The sequence below is a fragment of the Rhinocladiella mackenziei genome (genome assembly GCF_000835555.1).
Source record: "Rhinocladiella mackenziei CBS 650.93 unplaced genomic scaffold supercont1.8, whole genome shotgun sequence".
Classification (NCBI taxonomy): Eukaryota; Fungi; Ascomycota; class Eurotiomycetes; order Chaetothyriales; family Herpotrichiellaceae; genus Rhinocladiella; species Rhinocladiella mackenziei.
In genome coordinates this window covers 369,590-397,051 of record NW_013550597.1, presented here as the reverse complement: position 1 = coordinate 397,051, position 27,462 = coordinate 369,590, and the positions used below count along the sequence as shown (strand labels likewise).

The following is a 27,462-nucleotide window of genomic DNA, read 5'->3' as shown; positions in this document are numbered from 1 at the left end:
TCTGCGCCTGTAAGCATGGCCGGATTAACTTTGTATGGATGTCTACGCAAACACATCCACGCAAACACGTCCTTTAGGCGCGCCAGCCTTAGGGGTAGCCAGCATCTCGGCTTCAATTGCGGCAGCTGTGCCACTAGATACCCAGAGATCCGAATCGACCAAATATTATTTAATCCGACTTTTTGCCACTGGGGAGAACTTCCACAATTGATGGAGAGAAAAGATTTCATACCACGAGAAGTTGAAGGCAATCATTGAACGGAATAGTTTACCCTGTACGAATGGAATCCTTTGTACTATTAGAAAAGACAATTCGATTCTGCCGATGAAGTTCTTGACGCCTACAACAACTCTTTCTGGGACTTGGATGAGCTTCAGAGGAAATATTCAGAGGATTGCGCATCATTACAATCCCCTCCCCACATATTTATTGTTGACTATCACATCGCAGCGCTGGTTCTAAGGGAAGGATGCCGATAGATTCTACTCAACTCAAGCCCGTTTTGCTATAATCATCCTGGGCGAGATAGAGCATGGAGATTTTATAGTGGGCCGTGTCTTCACTAATCTTCGTCTACCAGATCGCAGAAAAAAAGTAAAGCTTGACGTTGATTCCAGTCAGTACCGAGTAGACTATGTGGAAATAATCTCAACTCCAGTCCCACCTCCTTATCAACCGATAAGATATGCCAAACCATATCCTAACCTGGGTCGACGAATGGGGTTCCCTCCACGGACGGCGAAACAACTCGTCGGTCAAGACCGGGAAAATGAAGACCCTTCGCCTCTCCGAGCGTCTTGGACAGCGGCGATGTACGGTGGACAAAGTGTGAACATGGGATGTGATGAAACACCCTGCATGTCCAGATTTCGGCCGGGCTCATGGTCAACCGTCGTCCGAGAGAGATCATCGGACAGAGGGTGCCAGAAGGGGCTTGCCAGCGACGTTGGGTACGCCGCCGTTACAAGATCAGTCTGGGGAATTCTCTTGCAGTTACTCTTCGCCTTATGTACCACGATGAACTCGTTTTCTTTGCCCAGCTGCAATTCCAGCTTCGTCAAGGTCTTTTGGCTCTCTACCCGCCCCTTTCACATCCTTCCTTCATTTGCTTAGAACATAGCTTGCCGATGGGCCAAACGTTGACTCTACGGCTCAGAGACCCGCTTTTCGTGTTGGGCGTCCCATTGAGTTGTCGGGCGGATTACAAGGTTGTTGACCTTCGACTGCTGAGCTTCTCCCATCGTCATCAGCTAGGGACTTCCGTTTTCGTGATAGCCTCTGCAATCACTAAGCCTCTGTGTCAGCTCCGGATCTTCTTCTTGATTTATTCCCTGCTCCATATGCTTAGATTTATTACCTGAGCATCTACTTTCCCTGCCAAATGTCCCTCGTTTTGACACATCCTGACAAGCCGGATCAAACACTGATCGGCCATTGTTAGCACGACCTAGTGTTCATCTGCGCTAGCGTCTCATGAGGTGAAGATTGTGCACACTAAATTATGGGCATAGATGTCAGGAGAGAATGGATTGGACTAGTCATGGGCGAGGTTTTGACGTGTATTTGGGAATGGATCTGATAGGGCTCCAGCGAGCATGCGGGTGTATCGACGGAGACTAAAAATAGGATATGTGCATTGATATCAGCTCGTTATGTTAGCATAGTTAATCTCGGCGATCCCTCTTGAAACATGGACCGACGATTCCGACATCTCTTCCTTACTAGAATGCGAATATTTGTTTAGAAAAGCCGGTATGCACAATTCAAATGAAAGGAGCTGCACAGTCTTGAGGCTGCGCCACGGATCGATGCTGATGTCTTCGAATGCTTTTGAGGAAGGGCGTAGGCGTTGAAACCCAAGGTATTAGTGTAATTCATTCGACGGTGTTTCAAATTCGTGACATAGCATTCAACGTTGGGCTGATTATTATCAGGATAGTCGGAGACGGAGTTACCTAGGAGTGTCGGCCGTAGCATCTTTGTGTTCCAACCAAAGCGATCGCCACACTCGATTCATGCCGGTAGGGGTTCTTTATAACTCGTCCTTCGAAGGAATCGAGTTGTTCTTTTCTTCCTTTACGTCCTCAACAGGCAGCTTGAAGCCGCTAAGAACACGCGTCTGGAAAACACCAGTGGGATCATACTTTAACGTCGCGGCTTTCAGCGTCGCCAGGTTCTTCTCGCCCATGAATGGAATCGGATTTGCTGAAGGGTCGCCATAGTTGATATAGAGCCAATCTCTCAAAGCTCCCGACTTCTTCGCTTGAGCCTTGACCTTATCAAGATACCGCAGAAGGATGACGCGGCCGGCAGCATCGTGCCCCGGAGTCCGGGTCGCCAGTCCTGCCATGAACAAGACACCAGGCGTATCCCACTGTGACGGTCAGGTCAGCGACTCCTGCTCAACTTGGATTTCGAAGGCGCATTAGGTGTCTTGAACTTACTCGATCGAGACCCAACAAGTTACCGCCGCGCTCGACAGATCGCTTGTTCAACTCGGGATTCAGGGCCTGTAGAGCGACATAGGTCATGAAGTCGGCGTCTTCGCCGAGCTCAGTCTTGAGCTCCTCCACAAGAGAGTCATGTAACTGGACAGCGTACGAGTTCATCTCTTTTGTATTGGCGTAGGTCAGTGGAATCCACATAAAACTGAAGGCGACAAGTGTCAGTATTTGAGGTAGGTATCCTGGAGGCATGTATACTTACTGGTAGCCGGAGGGCTGCTCCAGCTCGTCCGTTAAACCGGAGTGTGTGGTAATGCGAGAAGTAGCGGAGAGCATTGGCTCAGCGCTCATGAGACCCTTCAACGCAGGTGCGTTCTCGTTACCGTCGGTGTTGACAATCGCACCAATGACAATGGTCATTTTCAGCATGGGCTGGTAAGACCAGAACATCACTGTTGCGCTGGCCGGGTCGTCTGCAACCTCCTCGGCATGGGACGTGAAGGCATCGGCAAGCTGCTGTGATGCTGAATTGGCGTACACACGGACACCTCCCCACACCTTCTCGGAGGGTATCGCTGCCATGTCGAAGCGGGTGACAAGTCCCAGGTTGCCGTGACCACCCCTAAGGGCAAGCCAGAGGTCTGGATTTGAAGACCGGTTGGCATTGACAATTGAACCATCGGCCAGAACCACCTCAAAATTGACAACGTTATCACACCCAAAGCCAGCTTTGCCCGCAAAGAAACTGTTACCACCTCCGGTGAGAAAACCTGCCACGCCCACAGTGGATGCACGCCCACCCGGCACGGTGACCCCGTGCTTTTGGAGTTCATTATATACCGACCCCCAATTCGTTCTGGGCTGGATCGAGGCTAGATTGGTTTCAGCGTTGTAAGTGGTCGAGTTCATGTTCCCTAGACGGTAAAGTACCAATACATAAGTCTGGGTCCTAAACGACTTAGTTCCGAAAGGCTGGGAACGGCACACCAAAGTCAATTGTGACACCGTCGGCGATGTAGTTGGCCCCTGCCCACATGCCATGGCCCCCGCTTCGGACGCCAATATTGCAGCCCTCGGTATTGATCAGCGCGGTGAGCGCCATCGACGTCTCATCTGGTGTGAGCGGTTGAACGATACAGCAGGACTCGACACGGGCAGTGAGCGAGAAAGTGCTTGCCATCCGGGCTTCGAAGCCCTCAGACCCCGGATACAACAGCCGATCCTGAAATCCGGCGGCGACAATACTGTTGCACTGCGTGGATAGTCAGCATGATCTAGGTTGGGAGATAAGAGCCTTGTTCTTGTACATACACACGAGTTCGCAGCACATGATGAAAGCAAAACCGTAGACTGAGCCTGCCTGGGTGACAGCTAATGCGAGTACAACCCTCATCAGCATGGCGGCGATTGCTATTTCAAAGAGAAGAATCTAGATCCCCAGCGAAATAATCGAGAAGATTGAGCAAGCCGATATGGATCGCACAAGGGCCGAAGACATGGAAGAAATACTAATTTTCAAAGAGAATCTCGGGTTAGGAAATGTCAACTGCCAGATCGCCAGAACTCCCGACAAGTCTGGATAAGCAGATCACAGGATGGTCAAGAATATCCAGCCAAGAATGTCATGGAGCAGGATTGCTCGACGAACAGCTTCGGAAGGGGTGCCTTGCGGAAGAACCCCAAGCCAATTTCGGGGAGCCTTGCGAAAGAGTTCATCTTTAATGTGTAGGAAGCTGGGAGTTCTGGTAAGTTGGCTACTGCACCTACCTAGCGATGGCTTGACATGGCAGGTCCGTATCGATACATTTTATTCCCTCAGCAGCAGGCCAGACTGGGGATTTGCAGGTCCGACTGCGGAAGTCGCAAACAGGACACTTTGCGAATTCTTTTGTGAGGATTGTCCACTGTTGAGAGCGTGAAAGTGGGAGGAGACGTAAAGGCCTAGGAGGGAGCGTGTGTATAGCGCAATCAATGTGCAAAAGGAAGTGGTAATGATGTGACCTTGCAGTATAGAGAATCAGAGGCACAGGCCACGGGCACAAATACCATGAAGTAATACAAGCGGTGAAGCGTAGCGAGAGGGAAGCTATTTTGGGGTTTGACATGCCCAAGAGAGTGGCTCATTTCTTACTGACCCTGATGCACCGCTCTAAGTCGATGTTATTGTAGCGGCGTGAAAATACACCCTATCTACGGAGGTGGCCGTCTTCGCAAACGAACGTTGCCTAGAGTAATCCGGAGCTCTTGGCATAGATCCCCAGCTGATAAAAGCCACGCGCAACGCTCGGGTAACGTTCGGACTTGTCGCCTAATTGCCAACTCAGCCAGATACACCAACGTTGCGCAAGACTTCGACGTTTCGTACAGTATCATCAAGCTTTTTCGGTTGATTCATGGTCGAATTCTGCGTGGCGCGCAGAAAGCCTTTTGCTTATTGTACCATACGCTTTCAAGAGATCCGGCGATGGTCTTCGAATACATCGCTATGTATAAGGTTCACTTCCCTTTTTCTTTTGGCATGTGACAAAAACTAGCCTATTGAGACGTGGATTCCTGTCAGAGGAAACTCCTTGCTATTGCAACTTTCCATTAAGATAATACGTTCGCGGTCTCGAGGTCCCCAGCTTCGGGGCAATACACGTGATCTGCACGTGACTGTTCCCCTTTACAGACACCGGCTAATTGCTGACACGAACATAGATATGGCCAAATCTTGCCCGGCTGACTTCTGGGACACAAGTGCCGACCACACTGACAGCTCAATATAAGTGACAAACCTGATCAGCCACACCCCAAATCCAATCAAGGCCTACGACTATTCAACTTTTGGTCGCCAATCAAGTCTTACAATTTCCCCAAACCATCCAGCTTCCCATCCACTCCACCAGGGCCCTCAGACACAGCTTCTTTCCCCAAACCGCCGGAGACTTGTTCAAGTTCATCCTCGCCCATCACCGGGTTCTTCTTCAGAGAATCTGTTCATCAGAGGTTAGCAATAAAGATCGACGAAAGGGGAAAATATGTATTGGTAAGGGCTTTAAATAAGAGATGACAGCAAAGAGGTCGTCAGACTTCCGTCCGACCGACGTGAAGGAAAACCAGGAGGAATTTATAGCAAACACTTACCCTTCATCACGCGCTCGACTTTCTCACTCCCCGCATTTTGAAGCCCCTTGGCTTCCGCGAGGGCTTTGGCCTTGTAATACCGTTTGGCCCACCATTCCGCTAGATCATCCGTATACCCCGCGAACCAGATTGTCCCGACGAGAACTGCGATCACCGTGAGTACGACGGCCACAGATGTGAGGACCGTCGCGGTTGTGGACGTTCCCTTCGCTGGTTCGGAAGAGGGGAAAGACGAGGCTTGGGCCGCGCTGCTGGCGGAGGAGATGGAAGACGACATTGTTTAGGAAGTCTCCTCTGAGAAGCGCCAGCGGAGGACAAGCGTGGTTAAATGTGGCACACGACAGTTTTATTCTCCTTCTGCTGTTGACACGTCACTTGCGACAGATTGAAAGGGCGTCTCGTTCCGGCTATGGTGAATTGCTGACGTTGATTCTGGCACAGGAAAAGAGAGCAGATGGGAACCAGAACATGAAACCAAATACACAGGCACAGAGCATCAAGGTCCGATCCTTGAATTTTTCACGTAACGCGCATAAAACCTGCTCCGGGGTGGCCTGTGAAAACCATTACCATTCAAATTCGTTGCTTTGACCTCCTCGTCGACGTCATGGCATTGCATCACTTCGCGCTCGTATCACAGTGGTGTCCGAGCAGGCCATGGCGCTAGTAAATATTCAAACCAATCGGAAAATAGCACGCGCACACGCCAGCGGCGTACCAAGTCGAACGTAGGCCACCCAAAGCGCACCCTGGCAGCTGAAAGGAGCCTTTTGAGGTTGAGATAGAGGCCAGAATGCAGTACCAGGCAGGGGTTTGAAGACATTGGTGGTAGTCGGCTATGGTTTCCTTGTTCCTTGTACGTTTCCTCGAGCTTTCAATCATCGTTCTTGTCCAAGTTCAACACCTCTGAGTGTAGAGAGGAGATGCCGATATCAGAGATTCTACTGTACGTGCAGGCTAACCGTCAATTTATTTCCTTCGCCTGACCACAGAAATCAACCACCAGGCCCAGCCCTTGGATTTCTCCTTCACCTTTATTGCGCCATCGTCTTTCTGTCGCTCACCTGCTTCAAGTTATGGTGGCCGACCAGTGGTCTCCTTGTCTTCCTGTGCGTGCCGGTGAGCCTCTTCAGCCGCTTCGCTATCCCTCTTCGAAAGCCGTGTTGAGGTTCCCTCACCCGCGTCGTCACCTCCTTGTTTCCGTTCCTTGCCGCCTAGTCGGGAAGATCTTGACACCCAGTATTTTCATGAGCATAGATCTCTTCACCCAACTCGAGATTGCAGGATCGGGCGTGTGAGGACGTTTCCTTGGTGTCGTAAACCTCGTGAGTAGTCTTGGAGATGACCGAGGATTTCAAGATGTGGACATCATTCGTGAATGATCTGGTGTGGCCCAAAGTCTCCTGTCCTGCTTGGAATCGAGGGTATGACTGCGCCAGTATCGAAGATCCATCTAACACTCGCTCCTTGGAAGTACCTGGTAGCGCTTGCCGCAGTTCATGGGGGAACCCAAAGCCTGAGATATCGCTGTGGTGATTCTCGCTGAGCTGTTTGTAGGGCGTGATTGCGGTCTGCGATTGTGAAATCACGAAGAATGGATCGAGGCTCTGAGGAAGAGGACCTTAGGTCCAGCCACAAGGAAGGTATAGAATTTGGCTCCTCTATCGAAAGACCCTCAATTGCGGTCCGGAGAATAATCGACCTTTCATCCGAAGGCAAATCCTCGACCGCCCACCGGGGAGTTGAGAATTGCAGAAAAGAATATGTTTGGTAGAAAGGATAATTTGACAACATCAGCATGTTGAAAAGATACCAATACAGCTTCACACCGCCTCGATGTTATATTGACCGCCTAGCTCGCACGCCTTCATATCAGTACGATTTTACCCTGAGGCAGTAAACACACACCTAGCGGTCACTGGCAGTAGTGCCCCTTCCCTCCCCCACAGCACACTCCTACCATCTCATTTCCTCCAACTCTTTCGTCTCAATTCACCGTTGCTTCGTGCAAGCGAACGGGCACTCGGGCAGGTGCAGTTGTCACACTGTATTGATGTCGCGCGACAGGATCCGTTTCGAAAGTCTCGATTATATCAAACTTCTGGAGCATGCGCACAATCACGTAGCCTGCCTCAGTCAATGCAAATTGTTGTCCCAGGCAGATTCGCGGTCCTCCGTTGAAAGGCAAGAATTCCCATCCTGCTTTGCGACCGACCCATCTATCAGGATTGAACTCATCAGCGTCGGCTCCCCATATATCTTCCCGGTGATGCATGATGTGAACCACATAGTTCACTTCCTGTCCCTTTCTCACATACAGCGGGGCGGTTCCATCTGGACCTCCGCCACGAGGCAATGTCGTATCTCTCACTGCCCGGCGGCTGTTGATAGGAACCGTGGTGTACATTCGTAGGACTTCGGACATAGTGTGTTGAAGGTAGGTGCACGCCTTGAGAGATTCAAAAGTAATAGCCTTGGGGTCATTAAATGTGCCAAATTCCTCGAGGATGGTTTCACGGAGTCTCTGGAAGACTTCTGGGTGTCGGACCAGAAGGTAGAATGTCCATCCAAGCAGACCAGCTGTAGTGTCACGACCAGCCAAGAGGATGTTCAGAAGCTGACTTCTCAATTCCACCGGATCTCTTGTGGCTTGAACAAGTCCTTGCAAGAAAACGTACTTTTCCTTCTTCTGATCTTTTTCTAAGTTATGCCCGTTCAAAGAAGGCTGGTCAGTGGTCAAGGCCAGGTTAACGTAGTAGTCAGCAAATCTGTGGACTTCTTTGCAGTTGTCGTGAAAGTGCTTGGGAGAGTGTAGCCAATACAACTCACCCAGGCGACCTCGTGCACCGAGCGACATGGTCGCCCCGTCAAAGCAATGCGCAAAAGACGTCCAGTCCAACTCTCCAGGTTGCTTGGACTCCTTGGTATAGCCCGGCAAGGTGGCAATCTGGGAGTTGACACTCTGGCCGAAGAGGAATTCAGTGGCAGAGTCAAGTGTCAGACGGAAGAATAGAGGGACTAAGTCGACTTGGTCGGTCCAACCATTCTTGGTGGTGAGATGCTTGAACATATCTTGGACATGTTCTTCTTCAAGCTGTAAGTCCGCCACCTGCTGACGGGCGAATTGAGGACGAAGAAGGGCGCGAGAATGTTCCCTTTTCGTGGGTATTAGCGATCCGTGCCCGGTCTTATACAGGAGAGTGTTCACTCACCATGCTTTACCGTCAACAGTGAAGATGCCGTTCCCTAGCATGGGGAAGAAGTTGCCGCGGCGCAGTTCCCCGATCTCGAAGTCATGGAACTGTGTTGCGAGAAGCGCCTGGATGTTCTTGGGGTCGCAGGTTGTGAAAGTCATGGTCCCAAGAAGGTTTTGGATCCATGTTGGCTTTCTGACCTCTCGATAGACGTCTAAGAACATATCGGGAACCACTTGGTCCCTGTCAGCCTGGATCATTTGCCAGGTGAGGTCGATGCCGAACGGCAGGCGATGAGGTCGTTGATTAGGTGGTTGGCATCCTAATTCCCTTGCTTTTCGAGCATGGTAGCGGTTAGAAAGGAAACACACAACGAAGAAGTAGACGATGGACAGTGCAAGCAGTCCAAGGACCGCTATCAGAGATTGATTCATCTTCAAGGGCAGAATGTGGATGTAGGGAGGATTTGTGAGGCGGGTGATATTGAGCGGAAAGGACGTTCCAGCCATATACCAGGGACCCACGAGGGAATGTAAGAACCGGCCCCCGGCACTCTTAGGAGAAGTAAGAAGAATCAACTCTTATTCATTGGTGGATAAAAGTGTTTTAGCGCCGAAACAATCTGGTAGGGTAAATGGGACGTTGTCGACACAAACTCGTCTTCTTTACATGGTCGTAGTTGTGGTTCTTGACGGCAAGAGAAATGGGAGGATGGATCGCCAGATGGGCACACCCCTTGCATTTATGCTTCCTTGATATATGGAGATCAAACCGGATTCGAAGGCACACATTATCAGGGGCTTCACCCGGTGCCCTTCCCCGCAGTCCTCAAAATCAGAACGGGCCAGAACGAGCCAATACGGGCCAGGGAGCGGCCTTTTCGCGTCAAAATACGTAAGAGTTCGTTGCCATGAATCCCTCCAATGCTACTACAAGTCAGGGACGCCGTTAAGACAATATTGATAGGGTAGGCCATCCCACCGTCACAAGCTTCGGGAGCATGAGTTTGACCGACTCGGAGGGGGAAGCCTCGGTTGCATAACACGCATAGCTTTTGAAACATCAGAACGGCTGACTCGAAAATCGAGGTTGGACTTTTCTGGAGCGTGATACGGGATACGCTATACGCACGAGGGACGGGACTGAATGCCAGGCATGATTATCGGTACTTCCATTGGCATCACTGGTGGTAAGCACCTTAAGAATCCATTGTCTGGAACTGGCTCATCTGGTTCCTTGACGAACCGGATCACATCACCACTAAATCTCGATGGGAACATCCCAATTCAGTTGGGGGTCCATACCCCATGTCCGAGAGTGGCCCCAAAGTCGTTCGTTGGTTTTGAGACTGAACGACAGCACACGTACAGTGTGACGAACTGCTGCAGGTGACTTCAAACCCATTCTAGGTAAAATGGCAAGGCAGAGAACACAATACACCCCTGTTGCCCTACGATCTGCGACAAAACCTAACACCAGCCCAGGGGCACCAGCCATTAGGCTTCGGCCATGTCTTCTCCCCGGCTTGTCGGGCGTGGACGATTCCCTCTGGCTCTCTGGTTAGCATCTGATTAGTTATTGCTTGAAAGGAGGATGGTGATGGTCCAATTATGCAAAGCAACAGAAATAATAGAGAGCTTGAAAACACAAATGTATCTTGATGCCGGTGAATTGCCTTCTCTGTCATGATCACATACTGTAGAACGGGGGCTGAAAACCACAAGCCATTTCACATCCTATTCAAGTACAGGTGAGGTTCTCTGGTCAGGGAAGAGAGTTGTTGTTGCAACGGCAACATATTGTACAGCTTTTGATATTAAACATCTGCCGAAAGCGGAGGATCTAGAAGTAGCGAGAAAGTTGCTCGTTCACGGAACGCCAAAAACCAGAAAACAAATTACTCCTCGATGAACTGCTTCATGTCTGTTTACAAGGTTAGCAAAGTCCCCATTCCAATCTGGATATATATATATCCACTTACTATCGAGCCACTGCACATATTCTCGCTGCTCTTTGTACTCGACATACTCTGGCAAAAAGTTGGCCAATTGAGTATCAATACCCCTCTCCTCAAGATACTTGTCGAGCATGGCTTGAAGTTCCGGATCTAGATTGGCGACGGGAGGGCCAGCGTACAGGCTGCGTGCTTCCTGGGCCTCCTTAGGAGTTTGAGCTTCGAGAAGTGATTCTTTGGGAAAGAAACTCATGGTTCCGATCTCTATGGCACCCTCTTCGGCAATCGCTCGAATTTCGACGGCACGCTTGCCGGGCTTCGTGATGGTGATAGTCAGGCGGACAGGGAAGGCAGGAGAGAGCTCAGTGTCGGTGTCGCCAGCGTCCCCTGCTTCGGCTCTGTCGGCGGACGCTGTTCTGTCTTCCGCCACAACATCGGTCTTGCCTCCTCGTGGACCTGACTGATTGATGGTGCTCTTTCCCATACCATAGTCTGCCTCATCTTCGAGAGCACCGTCCTCATCCATCTGATCGAATTCATCTTCTTCTGCCGTGTTGTCGATTTCGGTTACGCTGAGTTCAATCTTGATCCTGATCCCGATATTTAGGAATGCGGCTCCAATTGAACAATCGTGACCTACTCACTTCTCGTTGCCGAAATCTCTTCTCAAGACAACTTCGTGTGTGCCTGGTATGTCTTCAATTTGCCATGGGCTGGTTTGCAGGAACTCTTCGATAGAGGCGGGTTTGTTGGGGTTATTAGACTCAAGTTCGAGCATTCGTTCGGAATTGAATTTCTCTGCAAGTTCTAGATCCGCTAGGATGTGTCAGGAGCAATTTTGGTCTCGGAGTCGGGGTCATTACATTCTCCAGACGGTTCCCTTCGAGCGACCGATGTCGAGAAAGTAGGATAGGATGATTTCATTGCCGGTTGCAATAGCGGTCGATGAGCTGTAAATCTCGAAATTGAAGAGGCAACCCGGATCGCGGGTTGTCGAAAGGCAGCCTTGGGCAGAGCCCGGCCAAACACCCTTAGAGAGAGCATCGTATGGGACGTTAGACTCAGATGTCTTCAAACGGTGACGAAGATAAATTGTTTTGTTGGAGAAGCAACGTACAAGTTGGATGAAGCAATCTTTCGCTCTGTCGCGGAAGGGGTTACTTTTTTCGGGAGTATGGTGCGGTGGCCCGACGCGACAGCTTAGTCACGAATGCCCACATGGTGGGAGAGCCTTGCCCCTGTCCTCGGGCCCTACTTGTACTTAGTCGAAGTACTCGCTATACTACGTTGAATGCGCCTTGATAATTCCATTGCTTATTGATTCTGGGGCAATTGACAATAGAATATTAACAAAGGTTATCTGGTGCATCATCTGAAATCCTTGCCACGTTTCAGGTACTGATATGAAAAATTCTCCATATCGTGACCTTGCTGGGTGCTCAGTCGCATCCCATACTGGAATTATCCCCTATGCCCAGTGACCCTGGCGTAGACTTTCGTGTAGCGACAATTGCTGGAGGTGAGCGCCATGTATCTCGTCACTTCCCGAGTTTGAGGGGACGTTAATGGGCTTTTTGGCGTCGGTTGGAGGCGGGACAGCGCTCTGACAATGTACTTCACTCAATGTCTTATGGGTGCAGCTTTTGGAACATCTTTGACAGGAGTCGGGTCTTCGTTGAAAGACTCTCTCCCGAGATGTTCTCTATGAGAGTCCTTTGGGCGGAAAACTGGAAGGTCTGATGGTGCCTGACTTCACAACACGCACAAAGTTCAACGTGTTCAGCCCGCCCCATTCGCCTCCCCATCTTTCGACCTTGGATCGACTCTCTTCAGTTCGAAGTTCGGGGATCCAGAATCCAGAGCGAAATTCGCGCTCTTCACTGTCTTTCCGCTGCGTGATTTGCTCCTCGGCTTTGGTGGGGGGTCTGCCGGGTCTTCGTTGCACTTTGGCTTCAGTCAACTGTTCGTCCTCACGATCAATAAAACTGTCAAGGTTAGGTTGCTGCTCAAGGAGCGTTCGCCTCGCATACCTCTGCGTTAGGATATGCATTTCTTCGTCAGTCAACGGGCCGGCCGAACCTTCGAGGGCTGCTTTGAACCATGCAACTCTGTCAACTATAATGCTCTTTGGATCAGATGGACTGCAGATTCTATGTACACTATTTCCGGCGTACCGTAGACTTGATTTGCTCTGGCGGCGGCATCCATCATACGAGTCACTTTTTCTTCTCTCGCTCCAGCTGCCCGCAGTCGTCGGGCATCTCGACTGTTTCCATGGAGACTGTTTAGCTTCCCCCCTCTCTTCTTGGAGATTTGTTTTTGGACTTTGTTCAATGTGCGAGCCATGCCCACGTTTGATGATAGGACCAAAATCTGTTAGCAGTCGAACGATGATCAAAATGGTTCTTTTTGGTCGGGAAAAATAAAGTTGCCGGCGGTAGAACCTCGGCAGAAGAAGAACGTCGGGCGCCTTCCCTCCACTCAGGAAGCGTGTTTCAATGCGCGTTCTCAACCCTTTGTAGGCGCGTAGTGATGCCTGGCTGCTCCCACAGCAGTCAACGTGAACACCTATCTAACACAAACACTCCTATATCCAATGGCTCAGCAGGTCCCAGTTGTGCCTTTACAGCTGTCTAGTTCCTGTCCCGGTTGTCTTGTCTCTTGGGTCAATTTGCTCCTCGCTGCCAAACTCCTTCGTGAATAGGCGGTGAGGGCCCGGATCTCCGACAAACATGGGCATCAAGGGTAAGTGCGTTAATCACTGCTTGTATACCAGAAGCTGAATTCTCCAGGCCTGTTACCTTTGCTCAAATCAATCCAGAAACATTGCACCTTAAAGAAGTTTGCCGGTCAGACCATTGGGGTCGACGCATATGGCTGGCTACACCGGGGCGTGGTGGGCTGCGCCTTTGCACTCGTACAGGACAAACCGACCACTATCCACATCGATTTCGTGCTGAGCCGAGTTCGAATGCTTCTCGACTTCGGGATAACACCATATCTGGTTTTTGACGGAGACAACCTTCCCAGCAAAGCCGGAACGAATGCTGCCAGGCAAAAGAAGAGAGAAGAAAGCAAAGCGTTAGGCTTGGAGTTGCAAAAGGCTGGAAAAACATCTCAGGCGCATCAGGAATTCCAGAAAGCGGTAGATGTCACACCCGTCATGGCTCGACAGTTGATTGAGGAACTGAAGAAGCTTAATGTTCAATACATTGTGGCACCGTACGAGGCTGACGCTCAGTTGGTCTATTTGGAACAAAAAGGTATCATCAACGGAATCCTGTCTGAAGACTCGGATATGTTGGTCTTCGGTGCGAAGCGGTTATTGACCAAGCTCAACCAGTACGGTGAACTTGTTGAGCTAGAGCGCGCGGATTTTCCGGCATGCAAAGAGATCAGTCTTGCTGGGTGGAGTGATTCAATGTTCAGACGAATGGCTATCCTCAGTGGCTGCGACTATTTGACAAACATTGGCAAAATTGGCCTCAAGACTGCACATGCATATGTTCGCAAATACAAGGATATTGACAAAATCCTTCGCATGATTCAATTTGAGGGGAAGTTGATGGTCCCGAACAACTACCTGGAGCAATTCCAACACGCAGAATTGACTTTCCTGCATCACCGTGTCTTTTGTCCCATCGCAAAAGAGATGGTCTTCTTGAACGAGTTGGGGCCGGGAATGAATGAATCTGAAATGGAATACTTGGGCCCTCATGTCGACCCAGACACTGTGATAGGCGTTGCATGCGGTGACCTGGATCCGTTCTCAAAGAAACCGATTCAACTCGGCCAGACGAGGTCAATGGCCCGCCCAGCACGAGGAGAAAGCAGGATGTATAGTTACGCATCAATTCCTCAGCCGAAGCCTAAGAAATCAATCGAGACTTTCTTTAAGTCTCAGCGTCAGCCGCTCGCAGAGCTAGATCCAAATAGTCTTACACCTTCTCCATCTCAACAACGACTACTGGAGCGCAACCGGAATGCCGCTTGGGAACCGAGGTTAGTATCGTCAGCTCCTCCTCCGACACGAGGTGTTACGTCTGTGGTTGGATCGTCAGCCTTTCTTGCCGGAGTCTCGACAATGTCCACTTGTCAACCTCCCAAGCGACAGCGGCTGTGCTCGGATTCCATGGATCCCTTACCGACCCGAGAAGTCAAGCAAAGCCCCTTCTTTTCTTCCAATGTTGAGGATGTGAGTCCGCTGGCAACCAAAAAGACCAGAAGCAAGAAAAGCAAAAACCCTGCATTCGAAGTGTTTTCGGATGATTCTGTTGGCGAAATGGCGCTGGAGTGCGAAGTCCAGGCCGTTGCCAGCCCTCTAAAAGGGGGTGCCTTCAATGAGATGCTCACACCATCAGTGACAGGACCATCTGCAGATCTTGATGCAGTAGAATCAGTCCCTCAATCTTCACCAGCAGCCGAGCTACCTTCATACACTTCGAACACAGCCTTGAACGGCTCTTCTCCGTCACGCAAGGCGCCCACCAGTGATCTCCCTTCAGAGCCCGCAGGAGTTAGGGAAGTAAGGCAAGAAGATGATTCTGAAGCATTCGAAGATCTTTTAGAATACCACGTACGAAAGCAGGACGGACAATTGCTGAAAACATTCGCCTTTCAACCACAGAAGAAACAGGTATCAGCACTGCGCTCGCTACCAGCTAGTATGACAGAGAAGAAAAAGACATTCTCAGCGCAATCACAAGAAGTGCAGATGGCAGCGCTGAGAAAATTGCCAAAGACCACCAGCATCCAGGCTTTTTGTCAAGGGGTGTATCCACACAAAAATTTCGGACATCGAACATCCGAAGTTCGGAAATCCGCTCTCGAGTCGCTCGACAAGCAAAAGACTGGCTTAGACACTGCACGCAGAGCTGGGGCCGGGTCCAGTGATACACTAACACCTACAAATCCAGGAAGCAGACAAGAAAGCAAGGTTGCTGAGGAAGCCGAAGACTCGCCATGGAAAATAAATAGGAAAGATGAAGTTCGCGGAAGCGAAGATGCGATGGTGCCAAACAGTGAAGATGAGGCTTCAGAGATGGGGTCGCCGGCGCAAAGACCCCGGTTCGACCTCAGTTCATTTGCATTTGTACCTGCATGATTGATTGGGATACGCAGTTTCAGCGGCATTGTTGAATGGCGTGTGACCTATTTGATAGATGCATTGTAAAGGTCGGTTGCAATGTGGGAGGCTCCGATTGCTCAAGGTTAGCTCGAGCGAGCTTCGGGCACGAACGACGGGCGCAACGGTGGATGACTATGAAGTAGCTGATTGACGGTTGCGGTGCGTCCGCACTCGAACGTCCAGTCCATTTATATTGTCATGAGATACAATAGTACTGTATGATGACAAAAGAATTGGTTGAAGGGGAGTGGTCAGATGTGAGTAAGCTGGCAACGCCATACCCTAGTCTGCATTGCGTTAGATGTAAATATACGGTGAAACTTTTGTATGCTAAGTGTAATTCCTGCAAGACCCCCCGATGCAATTTTCCTGCCACCGAATATCGAAAATTCACGCGTGCCATGGTGAAAAGACCAGCCTCACGGATTTCAATGGCAAATTGGTAAAGAGTCATGGCAATTGGTGCCCTGCAATCCCAGTCCCAGATATTTCCGAAACTAAATCAAGCTACGCCTCTCTTCTCTTTTCCTTTTCCCTCTCTCCATTCTTCTCTTTTGCTAGTACTGCAGACAACAGACGACTGACATTTTCCATCTTGTTCAGTGACTTTCAACGAGGTCATCTTCACAGATCGATACGTGCTCCTGATCCTTCCATCGATTTTGCCCAGACCACCTCGTGATCGGGCTCAGGGCCAACTTCTTGCCCGTGCTGAGCCTCAACACCGTCGTCCGTCCGCACGGACGGCAACCATTAAACAAAGACAACTAGGTGGTCGAGGTCAGAGCCACCGGGAACAGAAAAAATGGCAGGCCCAAGGTTCACAACAGGATGGAGGAGATTTGTCCCAATCATAGGATACCATCATGTCCTTATGATCTTCATAGCCATTGCAATCATCTTATTATGTGAGTGTATCCCAATTAACCCGTGGAGAAACCCACAGACTGACTTAAGTCTTCTAGCCCTTCTCCTGGCAGGCTGCTCTTCCACATCCCCGCTAATTCCGGACATATACCTCATCTCACTGTACTACCAGCAATACCCTCCTGTGTTCAGCCCTGTCCAGGTCGATCCTTCAGTCAGTACAGCCATTGCAAACATTGTCGGCAACGCAGATCTCAATGTCAGGGTGGGATATTTTGGAATTTGTGTCCGCGTGGACAGTGGTGCGTGGATGTGCAATCAGAACTCGACCGCGCTGGCCGATCTAGTCAGCATTGACCAAGATCCGCTTAATCTGATCTGGGTTGCCAGCACCTTCAAGAATGCCATCGTGTTCCCATACCTCCTCATCATCGCCGTCGTCCTTGCCTTCCTCACCTTCCTGCTGTTGGCAACATTTCCTGGTTGGCACACTAGCACGGGTCCTGATGGCTCCGAGCATGAGGTCCGACCGTTTCCTTCAAGGGCTGTGTCGCAAGTGGCGTTGGCTACAATTTTTATTTCATCGGTATTTGTGCTGGTGTCAGTGATGTGGCAGCATACCGCAGCTGTAGCAGCGAGTACGGTGGCACAAGATCTGGGAAATGGCAGTGTCAAATCGGGAGTCGGAACAGCCGCAATGGTTTTGGGTTGGTTTGGCTTTGGCCTCCTGGTCGTTGTGACCCTCGGCTTGCTGGTGATGATATTGAGTATTCAATTATTGGATCGACTCACCGAGGAGGTATGAAGGACTTCCTTCAAGCTGCCGAGTCATGCGCTGACCCAATTATAACAGGATTAAGAATACGTGAACGACGTTGAGATTTGAGCGAACGGTTGATGGAATTCGTTTATGCGCACGAAAAGCATCGGCGACCACGGACGAATCAACGGCAACGGCGTTTTGAATATAGACACGAATTTACAACCGGGCATTTTACGGCGGAAGGCAACGAGACATGGTTTCCTGGAAAATTCATTCACATCACATGCATGATCGGTAAATAGCTGGATACAGGTCCACAAAGTTCACACTCAAAATTGCAAATACTACGAGGATTGAGGTTGCCTTAATGGTTGGGTATCGTGGAGGGAAGAATAGTGGACAAATGGATGAGCGATTTGGAAGTCTGCTGGAAAGTTGGAAAGGCTTCTCATCTGGGAATTCTAATCTGGTATGTGTACTATGCAACATGACCGTGAGGAAACCATAAATAGAAGCAAATTTTACAAAATATAGTCTTCGATCTTTATAAGAATTGATGAAAGTGGATTCCCTGTCTCGGGGTAGCCGAGAAATGTCGACTCGAACAGGGTTACAGTAGTAATTCTCAGCCCTGCCCTGAGGGCCTGAAGAGGAGAAGGCTGGGGTGGGGGCTTTGCGAGCAGGCCGGGCCAATCAGAGATATCCGTTCATTTACTGCTACGGCGATGCAGTCATACCTTTTTTTTACCTCTTGCACCTGTTTTCTCAAAAGCTTTGTACCAAAATGGCCTCTCGACTCTTTGACGGACTCGTTCTCCCTGCCTCGGCGGACTTCCATGTCCATCTCCGTGAAGGTGCCATGTTGGAAGCCGTAGCTCCGACAATCAGACAGGGCGGTGTCGAGACTGTCTTTGTGATGGTGAGCTCTTCTGTCTGCCATACATTACTCTGTAGATCTCAGTCGTCATTCTGTATATGCACTATGTCTTGAATATGAAGCAGCACGAAATTGCTAATATAGTCCTTATCATTTCTTCGCATAGCCGAATCTCGTCCCTCCTATCACCACTGTCGAGCATGCTCTGGCGTACAAGGCGGCCATTGCGAAGTACACGGACGTAACTTGTCTGATGTCTCTCTATCTGCATCCGTCCATTACGCCGGATACGATCAGGCAGGCGAAGAAGGCGGGTCTTTTGGGCATCAAATCCTATCCGGCCGGCGTAACTACCAACTCAGCTTCTGGTGTCGTCGACTACGAGCAGTTCTACCCAGTGTTCAAGGCTATGGAAGAAGAGGATTTGGTTTTGAACCTACACGGTGAGGCGCCGCCTGGGCAGGATATCACAGTGCTGAACGCTGAGGAGGCTTTTCTGCCCACACTACTCGATCTACACGACCGATTTCCCCGATTGCGCATCGTCCTTGAACACTGCACCACGGCCATTGCCGTCGAAGCTGTGAAGAAATGCGGCCCCAACGTCGTAGGCACCATCACGGCACATCACCTCTTTCTCATTGTTGATGACTGGGCCGGCGATCCGATCAACTTTTGTAAACCAGTCGCCAAGCTTCCCCGTGACCGTGTGGCTTTGCTGAAGGCTGCAACCAGCGGGAGTCCCAAGTTCTTCCTCGGTACGGATTCCGCACCTCATCCATGGAGAGCAAAGAAGGGAGGGATGGGGGTGTATGAGACGGGAAAATGTGCGGCTGGAGTATTTACACAGCCGTACGCGACACAATTGGTGCTCGAGGCTTTCGAAGATGCCGTGATCAAGGGAGCTATTGACAAGAGCGAAGTGGCCAAGGTTGTCCTTGAAGGTTTCCTGGGCGAATTCGGTCGAACTTTTTACCGAGTTGAAGCCAGTGGTGCCAAAATCAAAATATCCGCTAAAGAGGAGAAAGTAATGTCCGAGCTAGCCGTGGGAGGAGGTGGAGCAGACTCATCGACAAAAGAGGTCGTTGTCCCTTTCAGGAGAAATTGTCCCATTTACTCTCTTGAGTGGCTTTCTGATAAATGACCTTGACATCCTGAGCCTGCCTGCTGGGTACGATGTGTGTCGAAGGCGATTCCATTCGGTAGCGTGATCAGGTCTGGGTAGCACCTGCAGGAGCCGAAGCAAAAAACCTCTGAGTCATCAACGCCGCAGCTACGCTGACATTGAGACTATCAATTTCCCGAACCTCTGGTCTTGCGTTCGGGATTCCGGCCATGCCATCCACAAGATTTCTCATAAATGGTCGAATACCGGTAGCTTCGTTGCCCAGGACGAGTACACACGGATATTTCAACAACGCTCCTTCGACATCCACCAATGGACTACTATTGCGCCCTAAAACTTTTTGGCTCTGATCCATATCAGGTGCAACAGAGGCAAAGAACTTCCAGCCTTGCTTTCGCGACTTCTTGACGAATTCTCTTTCGTTCTTCACGGAAAGAATGGGCAGGTACTCAAGCGCTCCGCTTGAGGCTTTCAGAGTGTTGGCTGAAACGGAAGCTGTCCCGTGTTCGGGAACAAGTACTGCGTCGACCCCCAGAAACCAAGCAGACCGCACGATGGCACCGAAATTGCCGGTATCGGTAATGCAGTCAAGCAGCAGCATGAAGGGATAGCGGTAACACGGTCGGGAAGAAGGAATAAGTGCAGTGCCTTCAGATATCTCAAAGACACTATTGAGCTCCTGCTCTTCCCGTGATGCCCATCCCAGAGTCGCAACAACGTCGTCTGATGAGTATTTCACGGCTGACAGGCTGGTGACGGGGAGTCTGGGCAGTGGAGAAGCTTCCAGGACCAAACCATTATGTGGTCGTCCGCCTGTCACTTTGGCTAGAGATTTGTCCCACTCACTTCCCCATATATTCTTCACCTCCACCCCTGTATCTTTGGCAATTCGGTAGATTTCCTTCTGAACGTCATTATTATACCGTAGGCATTTTTCTCCGGTCTCTTTGTCCTCTCTTCCCATAGAGGTTTCCGTCTGGGACTGGAGTCGGTATAGCTTGTAGGCCTTGCGGCGGTTGGCTTTTAGGGCAGCCAGGACAGAAAATGTCCCGTATATGAATTCGGAGCTTGCTGTTGTGTAGGGAATAGATGCTGGTGCCGGCATCTGACCCTCGAACTGCTCGGGTGTGGCATCTTCTTTGGTTTGGGCTGTTCCGCGCCTCCTTTGTTCTGGTAAATAACGTGCTTTGTTACCGAAATCTGTTCGGGTTAGGCCTCCTACTGTGTGCTTCCTGTTTCGATGGTCTGTGTAGCGGCTTTCGTGCTTGCTTGCGCTGTACTGGCCCTCTCTGATCCCTTTTTCAATCGCCCCTGTCAAGGATATGGTCCGGGTAGAATAGAACCAACGTGGATTCGGGACGGCCAGACCACTTCGCAGGACATGGAGAGTGGAGGACAGCATCCATAGATTGATTTGGTAGTAGGTTTTGCTGCTATAGTCAATGGAAAGTACTTTGAGGGGAGGAAAGGAAAGGGAAATTAAAATTGGAGAAATTTAGATCTTTCCTTGGGGCGCATTTCTGCCCCCGCAGCCTCGACCACTTCTGGTCTCGCAAACATTGACAAGACCGCGTTTTGGTACAGAGAAACCTGCCAGTCTCTTCGTTGCAGAAACGCCTTTATGCCCATGAAGCGATGTTGAACCGTTAAATCTCCCCGACAATTCAACAATCATTATCTCACTTCTACCCCCGCGACACTCCGTCATGTGCCGAAAAGTAGGGTAACAACATGGACGGTATCGATCTCTCTGCCTGGATGGGCAAAGCGCCCGAGAAGCTCAAAGAACCTATGGAAGCAGTTGAAACAACGTCTAGTCAGCAATCGGATTCTCTGGACCAGAGAAGCGACTTCTCGGGCTGGGATGGTTCGAACAACGGAAGTGACATCGTGCACGATGAAGGAAATGTTACCAATAGGGTCGACAGGGGCGAAACGGTCTGTTCAAGAGAATCATCTTGGGACAAGCAGGGTAACTCTGTGGCAATAGCTATTCCTCACCTGAAACAAGACCTCTATGTCGACGTACCCAAGCTGTCGGAAGAAGAAAAGGACGAGTACGAATGTCTCCCTGGACACTTCTCAGCAGAGAAGGTACTGTCTCAGCTTCAGAACAACCGATACGTTGTTGAACTTGGGAGCGGGGAAAGAGACTTTGTGAGTGGTCCTTCTCTCAATCATTTACTCGCGATCATTGCTTTGGTTTGGATTCATTTTAACTTCGACTTCTGATAAACGCTTGGATACCTGTCGCTTCTTTTCACATCCTATAACTTGGACCCTGGACCCAGTCCCACATCGCATTTTTTTGATTGCTAAACATGTCTTCTATTCAGGTTTCTGAACGTGAGCTATGTGATCTTGACAATGGCGCACAAGCATTGCGGGATTTCAAAAAAAAATCAATGTCAAGGGAGCGCAGACGAACCTCGCATAAGGTATCTGTATCAGGCATGGTAGATTGGAGTAATATCTCCATATCGGGCTCTGAGGATGATACTGCCTCCCGTCAAAAAGGTGAGAGGATCGAAGACAGCGACGCCTCAGAGCACGAAGCAATGGGGATGTCATCTGGACTCGAGGAAGATGATATCTCAGATGTACTCCAGGTTCAGGGAAGGCGGTCAGCGCGTCTTACTAGGAAGCGCAAGTCAGCCTCCTTCAAGCAAGAGTTTCTTGGCCTTGACGATGACTTTGATGTACGACAGAGAGGAAGAAGGCCGCGCATACCTACGCTCCGACCTACAAGAGATTCAGCGCGGCTACGAAAACTCAGGCCGAGAGCCTTAAGCTCTTCTCCTGCATCTGAAATTGCCACCCGACGTTCAGGAAGAACAATGGCCAAGCCAAGACGCGACATGCGAGTGCGCCAGGAGGACGAGATCCCGAGCTATGAGGAGGAGAAGACCGGCCCGAAGATCATCGGCACCAAAGAGTACTTTGCTCCACTTCCTGACAATGATCCTTTTCGTAAACGACATCGACAGGAATGTGACACCTGCTATTTCAAAGGAGACGACCCAGGAAAAGGTCCCTTGGTCTTTTGTCAAGGATGCACAAACTCTTACCACAAATCCTGTCTGGGATTCAGAGGCACGCGAGACCACCTAGTGACCAAAGTTGGCGAAAATCTCTTCGTTCTGCAATGTAGGCGTTGCATCGGACTTGCTCACGAACGAGACAAGTCGGCGCCTCACCATGGTCTTTGCGTCGGATGTAGTGAACACGGCGAGCTATCGAAGCCACTTCGCAGCCGTCTGACTCCACGTCAAGAACAGCTTCGGAGAGAAGAAAATGGTGGAAAGGATCCAATCACGATTGTTGAAGCGAAAATGATCAACAACACTGCCAATGTGATGTTCCGATGTTCACAGTGTGCGCGAGCTTGGCACATGTATCATCTTCCAGCGCGCAAGACTGCTCATTCTAATCTCGAGGATGAGGAAGAAGAGGAGATGCTCGGTGAAGTGCAACTTTCACAAGCCCGCTTCGACCATTATCATCGATCTTGGCTCTGTAAAAATTGCATAGAGAACCAGAGTCAGATTGATACTCTGGTTGCCTGGCGTCCCGTGGACCTCGAGGCGTACGTACCTGGAACTCCTGTCAACGAGATGCAGGAAGAAGAGAAAGAGTATTTGGTGAAATGGAGAGCGCAGTCTTACTTTCGTACGACCTGGATGCCCGGAACATGGGTTTGGGGTATTGCAGCAGGAACAACACGTTCGGCGTTCGTCAAGAAGCCAGAAAATCTGCTCCCAAAGATGACGACAGAAGATGCCATTCCGGAGGACGTCTTCCGTGTAGACATTGTTTTCGATGTGCGCTACTCAAGTGTCATCCGAAACAGCACAAAGGAGATTGATCTTGCCCGTGTGAGGGAGGTCGATTCAGCCTTCGTCAAATACAAAGGTCTCGGCTATGAAGATGCAATCTGGGAAAAGCCACCCGCCTACGCTGATGCTGGTCGTTGGAATGACTTCAAAGCGGCATACGAAGATTATGTGATGAAATTACACCTTTCTATACCGCCTCAGGCACAGCTAAAGCGCCACTTGCAGCGGGTTCGGAAACAAGACTTCCAATCGACACTCATGAAGAAGGAACAGCCATCGAGCATGACTGGCAAGGACAAAATGATGATGTACCAAATGGAAGGGTTAAACTGGCTCCTGTTTCAGTGGTCGACAAACCAGAATGTTATTTTGGCCGATGAGATGGGATTGGGCAAGACGATTCAGATTATTGCGTTCTTTGCCGCACTAGTTCAAGATCACAAATGTTGGCCCTTCCTAGTGGTTGTCCCTAACTCAACCTGTCCCAATTGGAGGCGTGAGATCAAGAGATGGGCACCGTTTCTCAGAGCTGTGACATATTATGGCTCTTCGACTGCGAGGAGACTTACCCATGACTATGAGTTGTTTCCCGCTTCCAAAGACGGAGACCAGCATCGACAGCCGAAGAAGCATAAATCCGAAGTGACTGATATTCAAGCTCACGTTGTCATTGCGTCCTATGAATCGATTGGCGACGACCAAACTCGGCAGAGCCTCCTGAAAGTGCCCTGGCAAGGTCTCATTGTCGACGAAGGCCAGCGATTGAAAAGCGATCGCACTCAGATATATGAAAATTTATCCAAGTTCAAATTTCTGTTCAAGGTGCTATTGACGGGGACTCCACTACAGAACAATGCTCGCGAACTTTTCAATCTTCTGCAGTTCCTTGACAAAAGCATGAATGCAGCTGAACTCGAAGCGAAGTATGCCAATCTAACCCAAGAGAACGTGCCCGAACTGCATGAAATGCTACGCAAGTTCTTTCTTCGGCGCACCAAGGCCCAAGTATTGACATTTCTACCGCCAATGGCTCAAATCATTGTACCTGTCCGCATGTCAACTGTCCAAAAGAAGTTGTACAAGTCAATTTTGGCGATGAACCCTCAGCTAATGAGATCCATCTTTGTTCGAGATGGTAACCTTTTAGCAAGGGAGCGAGTCAGCCTGAACAACATCCTCATGCAACTTCGAAAGACTCTGTGCCATCCCTTTGTCTACAGTAGCGAGATTGAAGAAAAATCGGTTGAGAGTGCCGTATCTCATCAGACCTTAGTCGAAGCCTCAGGAAAGCTGCAGTTGCTCTCAATAATGCTTCCCAAGCTTCAAGAACGTGGCCATCGAGTCCTCATGTTCAGCCAGTTCTTGGGTAACTTGGATATCATTGAAGATTTCCTAGATGGACTCGGTTTTCGACATCGTCGACTTGACGGCAACATTTCTGCGATGGAGAAACAGAAACGAATCGATGAGTTCAACGCTCCTGATTCACCTTATTTTGCTTTTTTACTTTCGACCCGGGCAGGAGGTGTAGGGATCAATCTTGCCACCGCTGATACCGTCATTATTCTCGACCCAGACTTCAACCCTCACCAGGACATCCAGGCATTGTCGCGAGCCCATCGAATTGGTCAGAAGCAGAAGGTTGTCGTATTTCAATTGATGACTAGAAACAGTGCCGAAGAGAAAATCATGCAACTCGGCCGAAAGAAGATGGCTTTGGACCATGTCCTTATCGAAAGAATGGACAAGGGGGATGATGCTGGTGAGGACCTGGAGTCTATCCTTCGTCATGGAGCTCAAACACTTTTCGAGGATGACTCTAGCACTGACGACATTCATTACGACTCGGCATCGGTTGACCGCTTGTTGGATCGGTCACAAATCGAAGACACCAGTGCGAGTGAAGCCAAATCGGCCGAATCCCAATTCAGTCTTGCCCGGATTTGGGCTAATGACAAAGCGTCATTGGGGGAGGACTTGCCTGACGGTACAGGAGCCAATACACTCAATCCTGGAGTGTGGGACAAGATTCTCCAGGAGCGGGAACGCGAATATGAGGAGGAACAAGCCAGAGAGGCAGATACCTTTGGTAGGGGCAAGCGCAAACGTCAGGTAGGCGACTCGCTAGATGTGCCATTCGGGATATGAAAGACTGACTGTGACAGAACGTGGACTACGGTGTTGGCGACGGTGAGAAGGTAGACAGAGATTTGGCAACCAAAGGCAAAAGAGGACCCAAAAAGTTCGATCCAGACTATGAACAGCCGAAAGGAGCGTCTGAAGATGACGAGAGCACAGAGAATGAAGACTGGGAGGCCCAACCCCAACAGGCAGTTCAAGATAGAGTGAAATCCAATCCCCTGAAATCCAATCCATTGAAATTCAGTCCGTTGAAATCCTGTCCCAAAGGTCGCCGAAACTGATGGAGGTACATCCCCGGTCGTTGAAACAGGTCAGAATCCCTCTTGGACAAAGCATTTCAACGGAGATGCAGCGTTCAATTTTGGCTCGATCCACAGTATGCCCCATTGCATCTATGTTCAGCGTGCGGTCAAAAACCGCCATGAGCCGGTTGTCAGCCGAAGGTGGCCAGCGTCAAGCATTTCGGACTCGCCCGGACCTCAACAATAAGGTTTAGGTCGCAATATTGCTACAAATACTGAAGGAGAGTACGGAGAACATAGAATTGATTGAGCCGGCAACGAAGTATCTGCGCATGGTGCGTGGGGACATCGTCCAAAGTGAGGAGGTAAGTGAGAGATCGCAGAGAGCAGGAGACAGCAGCACAAAAAACCTTGATAGGAGTCTTCGAAGTAGATCAGTGAGATGAGGGAACTGTTTTTGAATCGAGAGCCACCAGAACGATGGCTTCGCATTAGGAAGATTGACTATGAAAAGAGCGCAAGTGCTGATGCGACAGTAAACCAGTAATACCCCATACGCCTTCTTTCATTGCATAGCAGCTAGATCGCTTCAATCAAAGTCCAGACCCATGTGATCGGTGGAGAGTGCTCGGCAAACAAAGCAGGGTAGATCTCGATCTAATCTTTGGAAAACCTGAAGATAGAGCTAGCATCTCGGGTGGAACAATGCGAGGCGGGAATGTGAAGGACTTTTGTAGATTTTGAAGACAGAAGGTTCTCATGAAACACACATTGAAACGGTTCTTGAATCGAGGAGTGCAGATGTTTGGCATTTTTCAGCGCCGACCGCCTGAGACACGATGACGTTGGAGGCGGCCACGATGGAACGCACGGGGTCAATCAAACATTGACAAATCCAGTGTAGTGATGTTCTGACTCCGGATTTCCGAGGGTCTCGTGGCAGCGGGCCCGTGACCCAAGAGAGGGCGAGGGGCAGGGAAATCAAGTTGGATGGGAGTCGACATTCCTCTGGAGTTCTCAGTTGTTTTGAAATGGAAAGCGATGTTCATCGAACATTGAGTATTGACAACATCCCTCCTCTTTTGCTCCCGGATATTACGTAGCCGGTACATCTGAAGTAGTTGTAGTCAACAACGTAGACGAGCTGGTAGAGACGCGACGTTTTGCAACAGCCATTGTCTGGTCCGTCTTCGGCAGCAGAGACTTCCGAGCTTGGAAACCAGTGGGCCAGATGAGGACGAGTAGCCTTGCGAACACTGGCAAAGGGGAAGCTAGTAGGCTGGAAGGATGGTGGCCTGGGACAGCAATTTCCAGAGGGTTGGATGTTTTGGGTGCTGCGCCTCGCCGCGCGTCAAAGCGAGCGACAGATTTGGCTGCGTTGAAGGGATCTTGAGGGTTTCTTGTCAGGGGGTGGTTGGAATTTAGCTCCAAGAGGTCTAGCGCTAATGATCTCGCTTGGCAGCATCTGGCTGCGCTCTTTTTCCGGATAATAGCTCCAATTCATGTCCAACCATCACCGATTCACCATCACCACCAAGGCCCAACCCCCTGGCCTTCCCATCTTCCTCACTTGCCCGCCAACCATACGGCCTCCAAGGTACCAGATCGCCCCCCATCCCGTGTCCACCAACAAAAAGTCGGCCTGGCTCCCTGGAGAGTAACGTTGGCGTCCCACCGGCACTGTCCACAACGCCAGGTGATCCCCCAGTCAAGGAGCCCGGCAAGCCTCCTCCCTCAAATCCTGCATCTTCTCTGTTCCAGC

The 27,462-nt window shown here is 50.2% G+C and overlaps 10 protein-coding genes across 10 annotated transcripts; 4 read left to right on the top strand and 6 right to left on the bottom strand.

Annotated features, from left to right (window-relative positions):
• Nucleotides 1-2,033: 2,033 nt before the first annotated feature.
• Nucleotides 2,034-3,844, bottom strand: Z518_09751 (uncharacterized protein; the record flags this gene model as incomplete). Its single annotated transcript, XM_013412368.1, has 5 exons — nucleotides 2,034-2,375; nucleotides 2,446-2,650; nucleotides 2,708-3,359; nucleotides 3,433-3,697; nucleotides 3,761-3,844. 5 exons carry the CDS (start codon nucleotides 3,842-3,844, stop codon nucleotides 2,034-2,036), a joined length of 1,548 nt encoding a protein of 515 aa, XP_013267822.1.
• Nucleotides 3,845-5,289: 1,445 nt separating this feature from the next.
• On the bottom strand, nucleotides 5,290-5,848 carry Z518_09750 (uncharacterized protein; the record flags this gene model as incomplete). The annotated part of the gene is made up of 2 exons (XM_013412367.1): nucleotides 5,290-5,420; nucleotides 5,572-5,848. 2 exons carry the CDS (start codon nucleotides 5,846-5,848, stop codon nucleotides 5,290-5,292), a joined length of 408 nt encoding a protein of 135 aa, XP_013267821.1.
• Nucleotides 5,849-7,558: 1,710 nt separating this feature from the next.
• Nucleotides 7,559-9,199, bottom strand: Z518_09749 (uncharacterized protein; the record flags this gene model as incomplete). The annotated part of the gene is made up of 2 exons (XM_013412366.1): nucleotides 7,559-8,726; nucleotides 8,784-9,199. The coding sequence occupies 2 exons, from the start codon at nucleotides 9,197-9,199 to the stop codon at nucleotides 7,559-7,561; spliced, it is 1,584 nt and encodes a 527-aa protein (XP_013267820.1).
• Nucleotides 9,200-10,662: 1,463 nt separating this feature from the next.
• Nucleotides 10,663-11,763, bottom strand: Z518_09748 (uncharacterized protein; the record flags this gene model as incomplete). Its single annotated transcript, XM_013412365.1, has 4 exons — nucleotides 10,663-10,688; nucleotides 10,747-11,309; nucleotides 11,364-11,535; nucleotides 11,583-11,763. The coding sequence occupies 4 exons, from the start codon at nucleotides 11,761-11,763 to the stop codon at nucleotides 10,663-10,665; spliced, it is 942 nt and encodes a 313-aa protein (XP_013267819.1).
• Nucleotides 11,764-12,421: 658 nt separating this feature from the next.
• Z518_09747 (uncharacterized protein) lies at nucleotides 12,422-13,065 on the bottom strand (the record flags this gene model as incomplete). The annotated part of the gene is made up of 3 exons (XM_013412364.1): nucleotides 12,422-12,704; nucleotides 12,750-12,834; nucleotides 12,894-13,065. The coding sequence occupies 3 exons, from the start codon at nucleotides 13,063-13,065 to the stop codon at nucleotides 12,422-12,424; spliced, it is 540 nt and encodes a 179-aa protein (XP_013267818.1).
• A 386-nt stretch (nucleotides 13,066-13,451) lies between these two features.
• On the top strand, nucleotides 13,452-15,823 carry Z518_09746 (uncharacterized protein; the record flags this gene model as incomplete). The annotated part of the gene is made up of 2 exons (XM_013412363.1): nucleotides 13,452-13,464; nucleotides 13,512-15,823. 2 exons carry the CDS (start codon nucleotides 13,452-13,454, stop codon nucleotides 15,821-15,823), a joined length of 2,325 nt encoding a protein of 774 aa, XP_013267817.1.
• An 829-nt stretch (nucleotides 15,824-16,652) lies between these two features.
• Nucleotides 16,653-17,519, top strand: Z518_09745 (uncharacterized protein; the record flags this gene model as incomplete). Its single annotated transcript, XM_013412362.1, has 2 exons — nucleotides 16,653-16,755; nucleotides 16,813-17,519. 2 exons carry the CDS (start codon nucleotides 16,653-16,655, stop codon nucleotides 17,517-17,519), a joined length of 810 nt encoding a protein of 269 aa, XP_013267816.1.
• A 742-nt stretch (nucleotides 17,520-18,261) lies between these two features.
• On the top strand, nucleotides 18,262-19,498 carry Z518_09744 (dihydroorotase, homodimeric type; the record flags this gene model as incomplete). The annotated part of the gene is made up of 2 exons (XM_013412361.1): nucleotides 18,262-18,396; nucleotides 18,521-19,498. The coding sequence occupies 2 exons, from the start codon at nucleotides 18,262-18,264 to the stop codon at nucleotides 19,496-19,498; spliced, it is 1,113 nt and encodes a 370-aa protein (XP_013267815.1).
• Nucleotides 19,499-19,565: 67 nt separating this feature from the next.
• Nucleotides 19,566-20,882, bottom strand: Z518_09743 (uncharacterized protein; the record flags this gene model as incomplete). Its single annotated transcript, XM_013412360.1, has 1 exon — nucleotides 19,566-20,882. The coding sequence occupies one exon, from the start codon at nucleotides 20,880-20,882 to the stop codon at nucleotides 19,566-19,568; it is 1,317 nt and encodes a 438-aa protein (XP_013267814.1).
• A 329-nt stretch (nucleotides 20,883-21,211) lies between these two features.
• On the top strand, nucleotides 21,212-25,739 carry Z518_09742 (uncharacterized protein; the record flags this gene model as incomplete). Its single annotated transcript, XM_013412359.1, has 3 exons — nucleotides 21,212-21,637; nucleotides 21,817-25,428; nucleotides 25,482-25,739. 3 exons carry the CDS (start codon nucleotides 21,212-21,214, stop codon nucleotides 25,737-25,739), a joined length of 4,296 nt encoding a protein of 1,431 aa, XP_013267813.1.
• Nucleotides 25,740-27,462: the final 1,723 nt, after the last annotated feature.